This window comes from Sitodiplosis mosellana, unplaced genomic scaffold (assembly GCF_009176505.1).
Source record: "Sitodiplosis mosellana isolate CC-2019 unplaced genomic scaffold, AAFC_SMos_1.0 Smas_scaffold_6162, whole genome shotgun sequence".
In the NCBI taxonomy this organism is placed as follows: Eukaryota; Metazoa; Arthropoda; class Insecta; order Diptera; family Cecidomyiidae; genus Sitodiplosis; species Sitodiplosis mosellana.
In genome coordinates this window covers 188309-205984 of record NW_022601403.1, presented here as the reverse complement: position 1 = coordinate 205984, position 17676 = coordinate 188309, and the positions used below count along the sequence as shown (strand labels likewise).

Here is a 17676-nt window from a genome sequence, read left to right as displayed (position 1 = left end):
TTTGAATTTTTTTACTTTAGAATATAAAATTTCTATGAAGAAATTGTTCTTTTAAAAAAAAAAACTTTCAAGTTCTTCTTAAAAGAAAACCATTTATTTTTCAAGAAAAGATTGGTGCTTAACTTCTCCTGACTTTTTGGTGCTGGAATTATCAATAGTTTTTTTAACCGATGTTCTGGAATTTTCTTATTTCAATCACTGATTTTATCTAAATATTCTCCGAATTTTCTTCTTTCCGCAAATTTATCATTTAATAAAAATAAAATTTTGGAGATTTTCAAGAAATTTCAATAAAATCAAATAGTCATAAAATTTCCTACAAGAAATTTACATTACATATCCTGCTAGTGTATACAGAATGAGCTGGCGAAATTTTATTTATTCAACTTGTACTCTCGGCATGACTCGCTACACTATAATTTGAAACGAAATTATAAAATATAAAAATGAAGGAAAAATTACAACATTTGCCTTTAGAACTCAACTTTGTGTTGAGACACCATTTCTTTTATTTATTCTTTTTTCTATTTTTTATTTTCAATTTTGTGATTTTTTTTCGAACAATATTTCAAACAATTTTTCTTTGTTTCTAAACAATTTTGCCTTTCAACCATTAAATCTAATGAACTAACTTTGACATTAAATCTAATGATGGTAAATTTTTAACTTAATTCGAAAAGAATCACATTGGTGAAATGATGGTGTTTTATATTTTGCCAAAATCCAAAATCGGGAGATTTTTTGGTATATTTTTCAGTTTCCAAACTCCAACTAGTTCATGGTAATAAAGTGATTGTACAATTCATTTCCTTGTTCAGGTGCCATTTCAAAGTCATCATTCGCATCAAATTGACTGAAAATAAAACAAAATTAAGAAAAATATTAAAAATTGTGTCGAAATTAATTCAAAAAAAAAAAATCGATATTTTTCTCTTCATCGATTCGAATCGCTTTTTTGTTGTTCGTGAAAACATTACCAAATATTGTAAAAAAAATTCAAAAGTTCAGTAAAGTAAGTATAAATAGTAATAACATCAATGGTCTGAAGTGTTGAGTTTTGTCGATGTTGACGATGTGATAATTGCCTGAGCTTCGTGTTTGGAATTGGCAAATGCCAAAAATGGCCGATTTCTTCTGAACGTGGAGAAGCAAAATGATTTTTGCTGGCGCCGATTCACGTGCCGCTTTCTTCAAATGATGCAATGGTGTACGGAATTTCCAATGACGCTGATAAACACTCGCATAAATCTGACCGACATCTTTCACCTTCAAAATGGAATAAATCGTTAGTTTTGAGTTTGAAAATCGATTTTTTTCAATCGCTGAACAATCGTTTTTAAATCAATTTTCAAAAAATGTTACATTTTAGCAACACAAAAACAAAAATGAATTTTACACTTGAAATTTCCTCTCGAATTTTTTTTCGAACTCATTTCTATTTTTTCTTTGAAAACTTTCTTCATATCTCAATAAATTCCTTGAAAAAATATTTACCGTGAGTACAAAGTATCGATTTTGAATAAGATCATTCATGGATGCTAGATTTGGTGCTATCCTCGATACGCTTGGAACGTTGAAATCTTGCAGCGATGGTGTATTCAGTAGAAATGAAGGTGCTGAAAAGGGTGCATTCAATTTATTGAATTGGCCTTGTGTCAATCGTTGCTGTGGGTTCACCCTTGGATACTGTGCTGAACTGGAATCAGTTGAGTTTGACCCTTGTGCCACTGTTGACCGATAGTCAGGTCCATCGCGAGCCCAATCTATCGGCGGGTCATCGTTGCGTCGCCAATCAAAATTTTTCTTCGGTGATGCCATTTTATAGTTTTTCTTCTTCTTTCGATTGCGTCGATGTCCGGGTTCAATGGCTTGAGTGTAAATATCGGATGTAATCGCCGGGCCGAATGGCCTATCTGGAATAGGCTTTCGGTTATTCTTCCGCAGCTGCTCTTGATTCCGCTGCAGCACTTCAACAACGCCATCACTCTCGTTTTCCTTTTCTTTGGCCTCAATGGCTGCAACTTTTGCTTTCACAAACTGTTCAATGTCATCCTCCTCGCAAATCACCTCAAGTAAAACCTTCAGCATGGCCGCTTCTTTGTTGGTCATATGAAATGAGACCGGGTTTCGTAAAAATTTCACAAACATTGACGCAAATTTTTGGCGCAATTGAAACAAGAGCGATGCTTCGGTTTCATCAACGATAAAACTGATCCAATCGTCAATGTTGAGCACGGCATCGGAATTATATTCATCGTCATGTGCAAAGAGTTCGTCATCAAGATCGACATTGTCGATGTCATCTTCCAGAGGAATATCATCACAGTCCATGTCCGACAAAACTTCGTTTTTGTTCTCTCGAGGCGACACCAGATTCGATTCCGGCAAATTAATCGGTCCGGCGAACAGGGCCACATCAATAGCTGGGATAACGGTGATATTTCGAATCAGGCATAAATGAGTGACACGCGATTTTTCACCATGAACCATCCATTTGGCGTCCGCATCCAATATGGTGCGATCGATTTGGCCCCGGGCTCGACGCTCACGCAAAATTGACGACATATGTGGCGATAGTTTATTGTCTTGTTTCGAAAAGATTTTACCCGCCATTGTATTGATACGACACACATTTGGATACATGCCGGCCGTTAGGCATACCTTTACTATTTCCCAACGCAATGAGTTTTCATTCAATTTCTTGATGTTGCGAGCTGAGTTTTCGCACACGAATTCGGCCATCTTCAAGTGGCCCATTATCAGGCGGCGAACACCTTGAATCATTTGCATGTTACCGTACGAAATGAAATTTTCGTGGCAAAACTCATATTGCTTCTTCTTTTGAGCCGACCATTCGTTGAATGTGTTCAACAGCATTTGATGGTCACTCAATGAATTTCGCGCGAATCCTTTCTTTATCCCGCTGATTTTTTCGCCTTCGTTGCCGAGAGGTAACATAAACGGATCCTTAACCGACAACGCACTGACGATTGTCACCACCGGATCCAGACAGCGCATCATGATTGCGTATAAAATCATTTTGCCTAGTTGACAATCCACTGGCATATTGGCCTAGGAATTTTAAGAACGATTTTTTTTCTCAGAAATTCTTCATCAGAAATACAGAGAAGGTAATTAATTTTCGGAACCTACCAAATGGATGCCCAAATACGTAATGTTTTCCTTGTCATCCAATGCGTTGATCTTCTTCAGCAATTCGATGCTTTGGCGAATATTTTTCACCGACGGCGGCTGCAAGGCTTTCACCAAAAATTCTTCAATTGATAAATCACCCGCCAACATTTTCGCGTTGAGACAGATTTCCGTGAGTGGAACCCGAAGAATTTCGGGCAACGTATACTTTTCCATTGCTTCATATTGCTCCACTGAGTACAAACGGTAGCAAAATCCGTTGCGAATTCGGCCAGCTCGGCCGGCACGTTGTTTGGCACACGCTTGCGATATGTCCGTCGATGTCAAACATGTTGATTCGCCGATTGAATCGTAACTTAGCTGCTTTACTTTACCCGCATCGACCACATAGACCTAGGTTAATGAAATTATGTGGATAAAAAAACAATTTTGATTGAGAATTGAGACGTTCAAAATTGATGTTGATTGAAAAAATTGAAACTTCGGTGGAGCTTTAAGTGACAAAATGAATTTAAAAAATTTCAAAAATTCTTTGAAAAAAATCAAACGATCTCTGTCCAAAATTCTTCGTTTTATTTTCCAATTTAAAAAAAAGCTCAATTCCAAAACTCACCACATCGTTGATGGTAAGCGATGTTTCGGCGATATTCGTAGAGAGAATGATTTTCCGTATGCCAGTTGGCATTCGATCGAAGACTCTCGTCTGTTCCGCATTGCTGGTTCCATTGACACCGCTGTGCAACACAAACAGTTGATAGTTAGTTATGTGGAATCGAGATTCGATCATGTCTTTTTGCACCATAATATCTTCATAGCCGGGCAAGAAGACAAGGATGCTGCCATCGAGCGGCTTCACGGTGTGAATGTGCATGAGAACATGCTGAAGTAGCTCGTGATCGATGTCATTCGATTTCATCAATGCGCCGGATGTCATTTTGTATGCAATCAATTTGAATTGTTGCCAGGCTTTTGCTTGAGCTTCACTGTCACCGTCATCTTCTAAAATCGTCTCTTTGATTGGTGTGAAATTCTGATAGTGTGTGGCACAGTGTGCCAACAGTTCACAGCAATCTTCTTGCTCATTTTCATCTGCATAGTCCAATGCAATTTTACCGTGTGGGTCTTTCAATGACGGATTCGCACCGAAACTCAACAGTTTAGTCAACACATCGTAGAATCCTTTTCCCGCCGCGATTCCCAATGCCGTACGCTCATTTACTCATGGTTTTGACTGAAACAAAAAAAAACTGGAAAAATCTTATGCAATCGAATTGAAAGAAAGTTACCTCGTAGTAAAGATCAAATTTGTCGTTGGTGAAATTCGGCTGTCTAGACGGATTTGATAACCAACGGACCTGCCAAGTGTGTCGTTTCTTTCCTGTGAAATACGTGTGGCAATTGATGTCGTTGCCAATCGCCGTGGCTGTGTACAAATTATTCGGCATTCCTGCTGGCGAGCTGCGAAATCTTCCATAATATACTGAGGAACTTGCGTCGTTTTCCCGGATCCTAATTAAAAATTACGTAAAACACATTATTGTTGAAAAAAAAAACATACGACAGATTTGAGTGGAAAAATTCATTGAAAATCTTCAGACATTTTATGTTTGAAAATGTGCACAATTAATGTGTTCTGAACACAATCATGGCACTAACGAAGAATATTTTTAAGAAAACTTAAAGTTTCAAGGTTAGATTGATTCGATAATGAATAGCATGAGTCGGCACATTGATGTGTCATTTCTTGGGAAATTTCGTAAGAAAAAAAAATTCCAAAAAAAATAATTCAAAAACTCAACAAGCGCCTCAAAATCCCAGTCAACCCAGTTGGAATAACTCAAAAGCCCAAATTAATTCCAATACGTCAACAAACCTGTTTCGCCCGATATGACCACGACCTGGTGTTGATTGATGGCGCCCAAAATTTCGTCTCGATACTCAAAAATGGGAAGACTTTGTCGAGTGGCTGTGTATTCGTTGGTGGTACGTGTAATCGGTGGAACAGTAACACGGGCTTTTGACCGCGAATCACCAAACATAAATGGCAGATGTGCATGGCTTTGGCCGTCCGTCGACCGAAAAACGGTGTTTTCTTTCTCAACATCACTAACCGGATCATTGGCAAATAATTCCACCAATTTGTCAACCGTATTATTGGTGAGTCGTAAATATGTCGCATTACTATCAGCCGTCGGTAAACATGGTGCCACATTCTTTTTGTAAACAATCAAAAACCGATTGTCACCTGTCAATAAATTAACGAAATAGTTGCATTCGATGATGAAATACAATCGTGTTGATGATGTCAACAATTTGTTATTTTCTTCAACGACAACATTTACCTTTTCCATTGGATTTCGATTTCAGGCCAAGTGTATGTGCGTACGAATGGAGCTGCTTTCGTTGGCCACTGTGCAATGTTGGCGGGAATGCAAGCTGATCTCGTTTCTCATCGGTGGCCAGTTGGTCCAATTGTTTTCGGAAATATTGCATTTCCTCCCTTTTCGCATCCCGTTTTTCCTTTTTATTCTTCTTTTTTTGCTCTTTCGGATCCATAACGAACAGATTCTGCCGAATTAAAGTCTTAAGTGGTTTTTATCAACAAAAACAAAAACTAAGAGCAATGCTTAACCAAATACATAAAAAAAATATGCCTAATGTGTACTCGATTCTATGTGAAGTCTCAACAAAAAATACGCCACTTTGACAGATGAAACTGTCATGCAGTTTGCAATGGTTTTGACCGACGATGTGTAAATGTCAAAACGTAACCTCATCAACGCCATCATCCGAATGTTCAACTGCTTTTGAACAAAAGCTCCGAAATTTTCGTTACATTTGAATTACGCAACGAGTTTGTCTGGAGAGTGGTGCAATTTTAATTGGATTTTTTTTGGCGGTTGACTTTTTGCAATGCTCAAATGTTTATTTCTTCTCTGAATTTGGAGATTTCGTTAACTTCTTACTGCAATTATGTGGCATTTACCTGCAATTTAGAGACATTTTACTGTCTTTTCTCCCTTTGTTCTGTTGTTTCCTTCTCTCTTTTGGTTCTTTTTGCCAACCACTTTCCAAACATATTTTCCGTCGCAAAATTAAGAAAACGCTTTATTTTTCATTTGTAGAGTCTTATACTTTTTATTGTATTTTTCCTTTCGTTATAAATAATAATTTGTTGTTGTTGTCCTTTCGATACGAAAATTGATTTCAGTTTATCTTAAAGATTGCTAGTCTAATAACAAATGGAGTTATTTTTCCGTTTTTTTTCCTCTCCTCTTGGGTTTGGGTTTTTGTGTGAATAGATTCTTAGGTTGGGTTATGTGTGTGAATGGATGTGTTGAATTCATTGTTCTGAGAGGAGGAGGGAGGTGAGTGTTCACTTAAAAATTGCGGAGGAGATGCAAAATTTAAGTTTTCCATTCGATTTGAATCGTTTGGGAAGCTGCATGTGAGTAACTACCATGGAATTGAATGTGTTGTTGTATTTGTGGGTATGTAAGTTTGTGAGAGCTAGACGCGGGTTCTGGTTTCCTTATGTACACAATGGATTTTTGTTTTTTAATTACACATAAATTGTTCGTTTAGGCGAATGATCAAAATGATCCGGTTGGTGGTCCAGGGAAACTGGGCACACCACTTGGATTGTTCGATCCGATGATACTGTTGCTGATCACCGTTGTGGCAGGTGGCTCGGGCGTATGGCGCTGTTTCTTTCGTTTCTTTTCCTTCTTGCGCTTTTTTCGCTCCGATTTATCGTCTTCGTGACGCTTTTGCTTTTTATGCTTCTTTTCATGTGGCTCAGCTACTAAATCCGTTTGCATCGCTGGCATTGGCACTGAACTATCCTTATGACGATGTTTCTTGTATTTTTTATGCTTTCGCACCGGTGTTGTATTCAAATAACGATATTGCTCGGGTAGTGGACCCGGATGCAAACGAAAACCAGCCAACTGTACATTTGTCAACGGCAACAGCTCCTTCCCACCAATCGGCGGCTTCTCAATTACACTACGCAATGAACTATTATCCTAGAAAGTAGAGAGAAAGAGGGAAGAGATTAGTTATAGTTCAAAAAAAAGTAGATGGAAATGAACGTTTCAGAAAAAGTGAACATTTTTAGAGAAAAGGCGAAATTTTAGAGAGAAATTTAAGGCAAAATTGAATGTTTTTAAATACAGTTTTTGAGAGAAATTTTTTTCTTAAATTTTTCGTATGTGGTCATTTGCAGTCATTCAAAATCAATGATGTTTGAGACTGAAGGATTCTATTGGAAATGGAATGAAATTTATAAGTTTTTAATGATTGGCGGTCATAACGCCCCGGACGGACAGCATACTCTTATGTAATAGAAACACAGAAGCATTCCCTATCCGGGGCTTGTTTTTTTTAACCAGAAAATTTAATCAAGTCTTTATTAAAGACGACTTTGGTCCAATTTTGGCCCAGTTTAAGAGTTTTACAAAAGAAAACTTGACTCATTTTCTACGCAATTTCTCATTTTTCGAATATTTCGACGATATTCGATTTACAAAATATTTTCCGTATCAAAATGTTCAATGTTCAGTGGAAAATACGTTGATTTGCGATAATGAAATTTTTTAGAATTTAATCTTCTACTTGTAAACTTGATAAAAACTCCATTCAAGATCCAAACCTACACATAGTTGGCACAATACAACAGTATAATGCGAAGAAAAGAAAAACAAACTTTCATCCAAAGTAAATACTTACGATTTGGCCGGGACCGTCGATAACACCCGGGAGATTTGGTAAAAATGACGACAATTGCTCCTTCACTTTTTTCCCACTAAATTTACTATATGAGTGTTCTAATCCATAATATGCCATTAAATTTGTTGCACCCGTCAATTCACTTCCACCTGTTCAATTCGAAGAGAAATTAAAAAATGGTTAGGAATTTGCTAGAATTTTGAAATGATTTTTTTGTTCATGCTGAATACTAAAAATATTGCCCAACAATTTTTATTATTGATTTGTGCAGAGCGTAAATAAATTTGCCCAATTTTGTATGATTTTTTTATATCAAGAAAATCGTAAAAATGAGATTTTTGATTTTCGATTCGGTTTGGAAAGATTAAACCAACAAACGTCGAGCCAAATAAGAAAAATCAAACCGTAACTCATGTTTAAAGTTGAATTATTCGTGGAAAAAATGTCGCTACAAAAATAAATTCTGAACTGATAAAAAATCCACTATTTACATCTAAAATTTGCTCGTAATTCGCCGATAAAAATAAAATGAAAAAATTTCTCATTTCCTTTCTTCAAAAAAAGAGTTACTCATACTTTGAAAGAGCAATCGTTTACGCGAAAAATGTCACCAAATGAGCACAGCTACATGTAAATCATTTGAAAGAAAATGTGCATTGAATCAAATCATACCGTTTAAACGCTTTGAATGCATGTCATTTGATGACATGATGGTATTGTTTACATCGGTCGGGCAATGATATGGTTTCGCTGCACTTTCGAAACGATTGCAACAATATTTTCCGTAGTGAATTTTCAATAAATTAGGTTATAAAAGTGCGTGTTTCATGTGTTAACATCCAACACAGACATCCAAACACGCACGTACACACATAATGTGGCCAATAAATAATTACCTGGTGGATCTTTCATTAGATAGAATGGTCCGCTGTGTACGATCGATGGAATTTTGCCAAGTGAAATGTTCATTTTCAGAGTGCCGGATGAATCTTGGCGCGATACGATCGGCGATCGTCCGCCGCGCGGTGACGATTTCGGTGAGTATGTTTCCATCTTGCGAAATTGATCCGCATGCATCATATTATTACCAAAATTTATCATTTTTCACACACTCTGTTGCGGCCGTCTCTCGTATGAATTGATTGATTTTAGGTTGGAAAATGAAAATCAACGACCGAAGAAAAAATAAAACCGACGAAAAAGGAAAGAAAAACTAAAAAAATTAAACTAAACTATGAACTAAAATACACAAAGCTGCTGGCGCCGCTCTCGCTCTCGCTCTCGCCGAATATGTATATCGAAATTGTCTTAATTGTATGTCAGCTTTTTGGCCACGGTTGCACTTGCATTATTATTTGCGTCGACGGTGTTCGAGTATCGTTTGGCCTCGCAACAACGAACTCAGTTTGAAAACCAACATCTTTTCTTTCCGTTCGTTTTTCTTCGGTCTATTTTTTGTTGTTGCTCGTTTTACATACGCCAAAAAAAATGATTCACTTAAACTCAGTCGATCCTTTGTTTTTGTCACAGAGAAGAAAAAAAAGAAGAACTCTGCTTATTTACTATCGCTGCTGTTTAACAGTCAAAGTCTGTCTATTTCGAGTTGTGATGCATTTTCCCATTTTTTTTTTTCCACCGTATTTTTTGGTTCGTGTCGTTGTTAGTTTCCAATTCAATTGTCTATTTTAACACGATTTTTTTTTATTGTTATGCGAATACACTTCAGGAATATTGGAAATCACCGAAAATCAACGAAACTGTCTGCTGCACACACGGGTGAATGTGAATTGTTTCGCAGTAGGTGCCATTATGACCACCATTTTAGATATATTTTTTTTGCTGCTGCTGTTGCTGCTGCTGTTACTGTGTTATTACGAAGTTGTTTTTTTTCTCGCTCCTCTTGTCGTCACTGTCTTGTGTCTACATTGGGCCAACACTGATACCATCAAAACTTACTGTCAAACTCACTGCTTTTTTTTCGGTTTGTGCGTTTGTGTGGGTCCATGTGGTGCATGTGTGAGTGTGTGCGTGCGTCAAGTTGAAAAGGTTTCTTTTGCATGTGTCGCATTTGCAACCAACTTCACATCCATTGGATCCATTGATATCATCATTCGGTTGTGTTACAAACGCGCATTTTTTGATACTATTTTCATTTTATGGTTGAATTTTTTCGAATATTTTTGATAATTTCGAGAAAAGTTCTTTTGCAAAAAGCGTTTCCCGAATATTTTCTAGCAATTCAATATTTTTTTTTGGAATGTTCGACATTTTTCAACTGATAATCTGAATCGAATCACACATCAAAAGAAAAATACCAACAACAAATTGAACACAAAGCAATCAACTGACGTTGGCAATTTTCTTATAAAACTTGGCATTTGTATACAGTGTTTGTGTGTGTGTGTATACAACTCCGATAGATGACACTTATTTTATCACAATAACATTTTGACAACCGGCTATTTATTTATCTCCGTAAAATAAACCATTTTTTTTTGCATATACACAAATTTCCATCGAAATAAACAAGTGGCAAACACTGATTGTTATCATTTATATATCGACATTTCATTATATAAATTATATAATTAGCATATATATAGAAAATTAGTGAATGTATAGAAAATGCATCAAATTCTGAAAAATGTAAGAAGAATACGAGAATTAATGCGAAATTTACAAGAACAGAGAAAAACATTATATCAATAAAATCTGCTAATTTCATATTTTAGGTGAATTAAATCAACCTAAAGAATCGAATTTGGATGGTTTCGGAAGTTTAAATTAGTATCACAATGAAAGTGGCGCTCGCCATTCTGGGCACAATCCTTGGATGCTGCGCCAATGTCGTTATTCTTGAATATATGGTCAAGTAAGTCTAACTCATTTGATTTTATTGTGTTTGGTGCTGAACAATTGCTTTTTGGTGCTCATAGTACACATTCAGTTTTAACTAAAAATTTCTTTTCTGTATGGGAGATTCCCATGTAACCACCTTTTATCAAGTTTAGGCATAGCTTCTGAAGGTAAACTTTTTAGCTATACCCAATCAAGATTGGGAATTGTAATTATTTTACAGCCATTTTCAATTTTTTTTTTTGACAAAAATTAAGAAAATTTATTGAATTCATGTTCATTCTTGTTGATCAATAATAATTTTTTTTATTCGGTGACGCAGAAATTATCATTGAAAAATTTCTTACAATAAGTATCACTCGACCATCGTTCTTGGTGTCACTAAAAATATCAGTTTGATATATATATTATAAATAACATTTATCCACTTTTTCAACTTGAATTGAACAAAAATATTTGTGTTGCTAGTAAAAAAAATTCTTATTAAGGTTTTTGGGACAATATTGATTTCACGTGACTCTGTTGTTTGGTCTCAACTCCTCCCACTTTCCATTATTTTTCAATTATTCATACAAAATGTTGGATTTTTCAAATAATTGGCAAAGAATGGGCGACGTAAAGTCTGTAATCGTTGAAATAAATAATAATGATGTACTCTTTTGCTGTCATTTTATTACAGGATGGACCCTGGTTTGGGAAATTTAGTAACTTTTGCCCAATTCGCGTTCATCGCATTAGAGGGGTTCATTTTCACATCAAAATTCGGAACAGAGCCACTTCGAATCGGGTACCAAAATTATATCATTCTAGTCGTGATGTTCTTTGTTGCTAGTGTATGTAACAATTACGCTTTAGATTTCAATATTCCGATGCCATTGCATATGATCTTTCGAGCGGTGAGTTTTCGACTTAATTATTGATTTTCAATATTTTCCATACTTTTTGCCGTTTTTCGGCAAATCGATTTCTCCATTTTTTGGTTTTTTTTTTTATTTAATTGGTTTATTCAATTTTGCAAAAAAAAAACAAACAAACAAAAAACACCGCAACTGAGTAGACTGACGGTACGATTTTAATACATAGTGTCTACAGCTTTCAGTGGCCTTTTGCACCCTACTTTTTTATGGTTTATTGTCCATTTTGACGATGATCCTTTCATTCAAAATATTCTTTTTCTTCAACTTTTAAAAATCTGTTCAATTTCGAAATTGTAGGGCTCGTTGATCGCAAATATGGTAATGGGAATCGTAATACTGCGGAAACGTTATGATTTCTCGAAATATTTATCAGTGTTGATGATAACATTGGGAATTATTGTCTGTACCTTTGTCTCTGGCAGCAGTATTGTGAGTATCTTCTAAGTTATTGTGTCGCCACCAAACTCTGGCTGAATGTTGTAGAGAAAATTATAATTACAAATGGATGAAGAAAAAAGATTCTTCCACATTTTGGGGGGAAAATTTCAATTATCTCCCAAATTCATATTTTAAAGCAGCAATTTATTCTAATTGACACGATATTTACTCTTTCAGGAAAGCACTGCAAATCCAAATTTAGGAAGAGAGGATACGAGCGGCTATTCGGAGTTTTTTTGGTGGATGTGTGGCCTTTCGTTGCTAACGCTAGCATTGTTCCTTTCAGCCCGAATGGGAATTTATGTGGAGGTTCTGTACAAAGTCCATGGCAAGCATCCACAAGAAGCGCTTTATATCACCGTAAGTTGTTTCCACTCACGAAAAAATTGAACATTTTTCATGGAAAATCTAACGTTCTGTTGAAAATGGATTTTTAACCATTAATTCCGTTTTTGTTTTGTAGCATTTGTTGCCGTTGCCTGGATTTCTATTGCTGTACAACAATATTGCGGAGCATATGGCGATAGCGAATGCAAGTGAACCGGTTGCGATTCCAGTCATCGGTGTGTCAATACCGATTCTATGGATTTGCTTGTTTGCAAATTGTTTAACACAATATCTGTGCATCAGTTCAGTGTTTTTGCTAACAACGGAATGCAGTTCACTGACCGTCACCCTAATCATCACACTACGCAAATTCATATCACTGCTCTTCTCCATTGTTTACTTCAATAATTCATTCACCGTTTGCCATTGGATTGGCACGTTCTTGGTTTTCGTCGGCACAATGATTTTCACCGAAATGCTACCGTTGCCGATGTCGCAGAAAGCCAGCAAATCCGCAGTTGCTGCGGGCGCTACAGACAAATCGAAACAAAACTAGTCTGCGAAAGAGTCACAGAATTAATATCCCATTAAACGCTTTTTATCATTATTTTCAAAATGCTTGAAGAGTGAGCAACATGGCATTTACCTTAATGAGTCAAAAAATGTTCGCAAGAACGTCCCTTTATCTAACAAGAAGAATCTCGAACAACAAAATGAAGAAGAATCTCGTCTCTGAAACACAACCGGATAGTCAATTCTATGTATATAGTAAGTCATTAATACTCGTTTGTTAAGTGAATTTTTGTAACGGGCACATGCAAATAAAAGTGTAAATGCTATCGGACGTGCAACTTGATGATTTTATTTTATTTCGATAAGTTTAACTCTATAGTATATACAAACGCTAATATGTGTTATTCGATGAGCTATGCAAAGGGCCTGGGTCTCCTTTCGTTTTGTTTTTCATTATTCATTCATTCAAACTAGGAAAATAAATAAAATGCGAGATATTCACGATGCAATGAATAAATCGACAAAATGGAATCGACCAGTATTGCATTGTAAAGAAATTCGTTGGGATGCAGCGCTCCGCAAAGCCACACATTTCCATTTTTGTTGTTTGTTAAATTCATGTTTTCAGTAACCAAAGTTTTGTTTGTTTCTGGTATTTATTTCATGTTTATTCGTCGTTTAAATTTAAGTGAGTTTTTTTTTTATTTTCATTACGTTAAGGTTGGCTTCGTCTAGAAGTTGATTGGTTTTCCGCAGTATGCGGCGAGATTTGCCTCTCTCAATGCCTCAGCGCAGGTCTGAATGGAAAAAAAATAAAGGAGAAATTAGATGAGTATTATATTCATGATGAACGAAGAAAAATTGAATTCAAATGGGTCAAAAAGAAAAAGGTAGTTGAAAAAAAAACAGAAATAAAAATAAGAAAAAAAGCCGGAAACACTCAAAATAGAAATCGAAAAAGTTTTAAAAAAATGAAAAAATTGAAAAAAGCAAAAAAAAATTGAAAAAATTATACTTTAGACAAAAAATGGATTTTTGAAAAGAAAACAAAATTAAAATCTATCTAAAAAATCTGAAGAAATATTTCTTCGAAAAACCCTCTCTAACCAAGCCAATTCAAATCGAAGGCAAGTTGCCTAGTTAAGGCGATTAAAGTTTTAAAAACTCAGTTCTTATTTTCGAAAAACTTACCGGATGTGCATGGCAGACACGAGCAACATCTTCGGCCGATGCTCCGTATTCCATGGCCAAAGCGGCTTCATTGACTAGTTCACCAGCTCCCTGAAAATATTTACAAATCCAATTAATATTCGGAAATATTTTTAAAATCGGAGAAAATCAGCGGGAAGAGAAACGGCAAAACAACACTTACAGGTCCAATCAAATGTGTTCCAAGTATCCGGTCGGTGGCTTTGTCAGCGAGCACTTTAACGAAACCGTCGGTGTCGTTGTTTGTTTTGGCGCGTGAATTGGCTAAGAATGGGAATTTGCCGATTTTGTATTCGACACCTTCGGCTTTAAGTTGTTCTTCTGATTTGCCAACCCAGGCGACTTCTGGATGTGTGTAAACAACGCTTGGTACGCAATTATAATCGATATGCACGTGACCACCTTTCAGACCTTCAACACAGATAATTCCCTCGTCTTCGGCTTTATGAGCAAGCATTGGACCGTGGATTACATCACCGATGGCATAGATGCTGGAATTGATTGAAAGAAAATTCGCTTAATTTTTTTTTTTCAGAAATTTCATTGTTTTTTGTTTTCAAAGAAAATTTTGTGAATCTAAGTAAAATTTTGACCGAATGGGCTTGGATTATTTTATGGTTTTTTTTTCATCTTTTTAGTATATTAATTTCCACTGGTTCTTGAGTGAATCAAGGAAACGTATTAAAATTGTGTAATTTATGAAAATGTTTGAAATTTGAGTCATTTGCAAATTGCAAGACTTATCACAAAAAAATCAGGTGTACAATCATGACCAATTCAATTTACACACCAAAATCAGAAGAAAATTCGAGAAAAAATGGCAATATAATCGATAGTTGAAAAGCTATTGATTGAATATATTTGGCTTGTCTTTAGTATCTAGTAGCTGGGAAGATTTTTTGTTCGTAAAGATTGAAAACTTCGGAATTTAATGCAAATGAATAGTTGTGGATGATCATCGAAACTGTTGTTCGAATTCGGCGGTGTGTTAAAAAATAAAAGTGATGTGTCCTCTAACTGTGGATCAGAATGTCATTCACCCCTTTAAGAGAAAAAAAATCGCATTAATTCAATACCTGGGTACGATAGTTTGGAAGCGGCCATTGACTGGAACTCGGCCTTTGTCGTCCAAAACAATGCCAACTTGTTCCAATCCAAGGTTTTGTGTATATGGTCGACGACCAACGGACACAAGAACAACATCGGCTGTGACATCTTCTTTGGTGCTGCCGTCTTTCTTTTCCAATGAAACAGTGACTGAGTCGCCTTGCCGTGATGCTCCGGTAACTTTATAGCTGGAACAAAAACGAATTCATTGAATTTCATCGATAAACTTATAGCTTAATAACCAATCGATTTGTTGGCAACATTAAATTAGCTTAATCTATTCAATTATTTTTGAAGTTCAATAATAATAATTAGATCATTAGATGGTCAACATTGTGCAAAATGTTGTTAAAATTTGCAAAGAGTAAAGCAATTGTAACCGAATAATATGAACCGAGTAACGCCAATCTTACCCCAATTTAAATTTAAGTCCTTGTTTGCCTAAGATTTTCTGGAATGATTTTGATACTTCAGCGTCCATGCCAACACCGCCAATAACATCAAGAAAATCAACAGCTGTTACTTCGGCACCTAAACGTGACCACACTGAACCCAATTCCAAGCCAATGACACCAGCGCCAATGACCAACATATCTGAAAGAAACAATCGATTGCGATTAATCAACCGAAGCAAAACAATCCTTCAACTCAATAGATAACAACGGAAAACGGGGTGAATGAATGAAAAAATACGAAAAAATGGCATCATTTGAAATATGAGATAAATAAAAAAAGAAGAGTGAAAGTTGTTGTGAACAAAAACTGGTCGATTGAACGTACTTATCATAAAAATGAAAACAAAATTAAAATAACTCAAGTCGACGATGAATGCTAATCAGGGAATACCACTCTAGATCCCTATATTTTAGCCCATTTCTCCATTCACTTACTTTTCGGTACTTCACTCAATTTAAGAGCGCCAGTGCTGGACACAATGCGTTCTTCATCGATTTCAATGCCCGGGAATGGTGTGACCTCTGAACCGGTTGCAATGATGATATTTTGTGTGCGAATCGTTTCAACGCCACCCTCGGTTTGTACTGAAACTTCATTTGGTGAGGTGATTGTGCCGTGTCCACGTACCACATCGACTTTATTCTTTTTGAACAGCTGTGCAATACCGCCGGTCAATGCTTTGACAGCTTTCGATTTTTCGCCCATCATTTTCTCCAAATCGAGTTCAACGTTGTTTACGTTGATACCACGGCTGGCGAGTTCGCCCGAATGGGCCATATGATAGTAGTGGGAATTGTTCAACAAAGCCTTTGATGGGATGCAGCCAACGTTCAAGCAGGTTCCACCCAATGTTGCCTCTTTTTCAACGCTAATGGTCTGTGTACAAAACGAAAAACAGTGGATTATAATAAACAAAACATTTTCCATCGTTCATTTTATGGTTTTGTCTGTCGCATCATTGAAACCGGTGGTCAATTGAAATTCAATTGCAATCGAATTATATAATTTGAATGCGAAAAAAACAATTCGGTAATTTTTTTTCTATTTCTTTAATTTTGACACCGATAAAACTCACTTTGAATCCAAGTTGAGCGGCTTTGATGGCAGTAACATAGCCACCAGGTCCTGAACCGATCACCACCAAATCGGCTTCATGTTGCGTTGAATACGCACGATTGGCAAACGTTCCCAATAAACCGAAATTGCTACGGAATCCGACTGAGCTCTATAAAAATCAACATCAAAGGAAACAAATCATGAGATAAATTGCAAATATTGATTACATAACCACCAAATTGGTGGGTGATGGTACCATCAAATGCGGGCAAAAAATACAATCCCAAAGTGGAATTGTAAATAAATTTGTGTTTGAACAAACAAAAAAATCAAGCGAATTTTTTGACCATTGAGGTTATGGTTAAGGTCGTGTCTATTGCATAACGATAAGAATGTATGTGCGAAAAAAAACGAAATGTAAAAGAACTCAATTAGTATTGAATGGCTGCAAACCTTAGCTCCGATTGTCACCAACTTTCTCAAATTGTTCTGCATTCTGCAACGAATTATTTACTTTCAATTCCGATGATCAACGGCCAAATGAATGAACTGGTACCCGTAAAGTGGAAAATAAAGAAAAAAACAAGAAAATTGCAGTACAATCGAGAGATTCAGTCGATTAAACAGCTAGTCGACTATTGGGCGAAATAATTTACTTTGACGTTTCGTCGATGTGAGAGAGAGTTTTTTTTTGCTCAATATGTGTATACGCATGAGTGTGTGAGTGTATACGTTAATGTCATGTGGACAAACAAATGTCAAACTAATGCCATATGTGTGCGCTCAACCAACCGACCCAACGACTGATGCTTGTGTTGTGCTGTGGAATCGTTCTGAAATTTCTTATCATACACCGTATGATTTACATCGACCGTCGATGTACTTGAAATGCTAATTGAAATGGGATATTCCT

The 17676-nt window shown here is 36.2% G+C and overlaps 4 protein-coding genes across 4 annotated transcripts; 1 reads left to right on the top strand and 3 right to left on the bottom strand.

Annotated features, from left to right (window-relative positions):
* Positions 1-466: 466 nt before the first annotated feature.
* Positions 467-5854, bottom strand: LOC129574432 (3'-5' RNA helicase YTHDC2-like). The gene is made up of 8 exons (XM_055456484.1): positions 5496-5854; positions 5027-5398; positions 4440-4662; positions 3767-4370; positions 3154-3546; positions 1495-3072; positions 1034-1266; positions 467-853 (listed from the first exon to the last, which is right to left on the bottom strand). Exons 1-8 carry the CDS (start codon positions 5707-5709, stop codon positions 772-774), a joined length of 3699 nt encoding a protein of 1232 aa, XP_055312459.1. The 5' UTR covers positions 5710-5854; the 3' UTR covers positions 467-771.
* Positions 5855-6260: 406 nt separating this feature from the next.
* On the bottom strand, positions 6261-9938 carry LOC129574365 (mediator of RNA polymerase II transcription subunit 19). Its single transcript, XM_055456289.1, has 3 exons — positions 8781-9938; positions 7885-8033; positions 6261-7181 (listed from the first exon to the last, which is right to left on the bottom strand). The coding sequence occupies exons 1-3, from the start codon at positions 8983-8985 to the stop codon at positions 6747-6749; spliced, it is 789 nt and encodes a 262-aa protein (XP_055312264.1). The 5' UTR covers positions 8986-9938; the 3' UTR covers positions 6261-6746.
* A 28-nt stretch (positions 9939-9966) lies between these two features.
* On the top strand, positions 9967-13266 carry LOC129574364 (UDP-xylose and UDP-N-acetylglucosamine transporter-like). Its single transcript, XM_055456288.1, has 6 exons — positions 9967-10530; positions 10617-10756; positions 11420-11636; positions 11955-12086; positions 12273-12455; positions 12559-13266. Exons 2-6 carry the CDS (start codon positions 10680-10682, stop codon positions 12976-12978), a joined length of 1029 nt encoding a protein of 342 aa, XP_055312263.1. The 5' UTR covers positions 9967-10530; positions 10617-10679; the 3' UTR covers positions 12979-13266.
* LOC129574362 (dihydrolipoyl dehydrogenase, mitochondrial) lies at positions 13260-17501 on the bottom strand. Its single transcript, XM_055456287.1, has 8 exons — positions 17217-17501; positions 16783-16932; positions 16142-16583; positions 15665-15845; positions 15221-15439; positions 14308-14635; positions 14127-14216; positions 13260-13732 (listed from the first exon to the last, which is right to left on the bottom strand). Exons 1-8 carry the CDS (start codon positions 17256-17258, stop codon positions 13667-13669), a joined length of 1518 nt encoding a protein of 505 aa, XP_055312262.1. The 5' UTR covers positions 17259-17501; the 3' UTR covers positions 13260-13666.
* Positions 17502-17676: the final 175 nt, after the last annotated feature.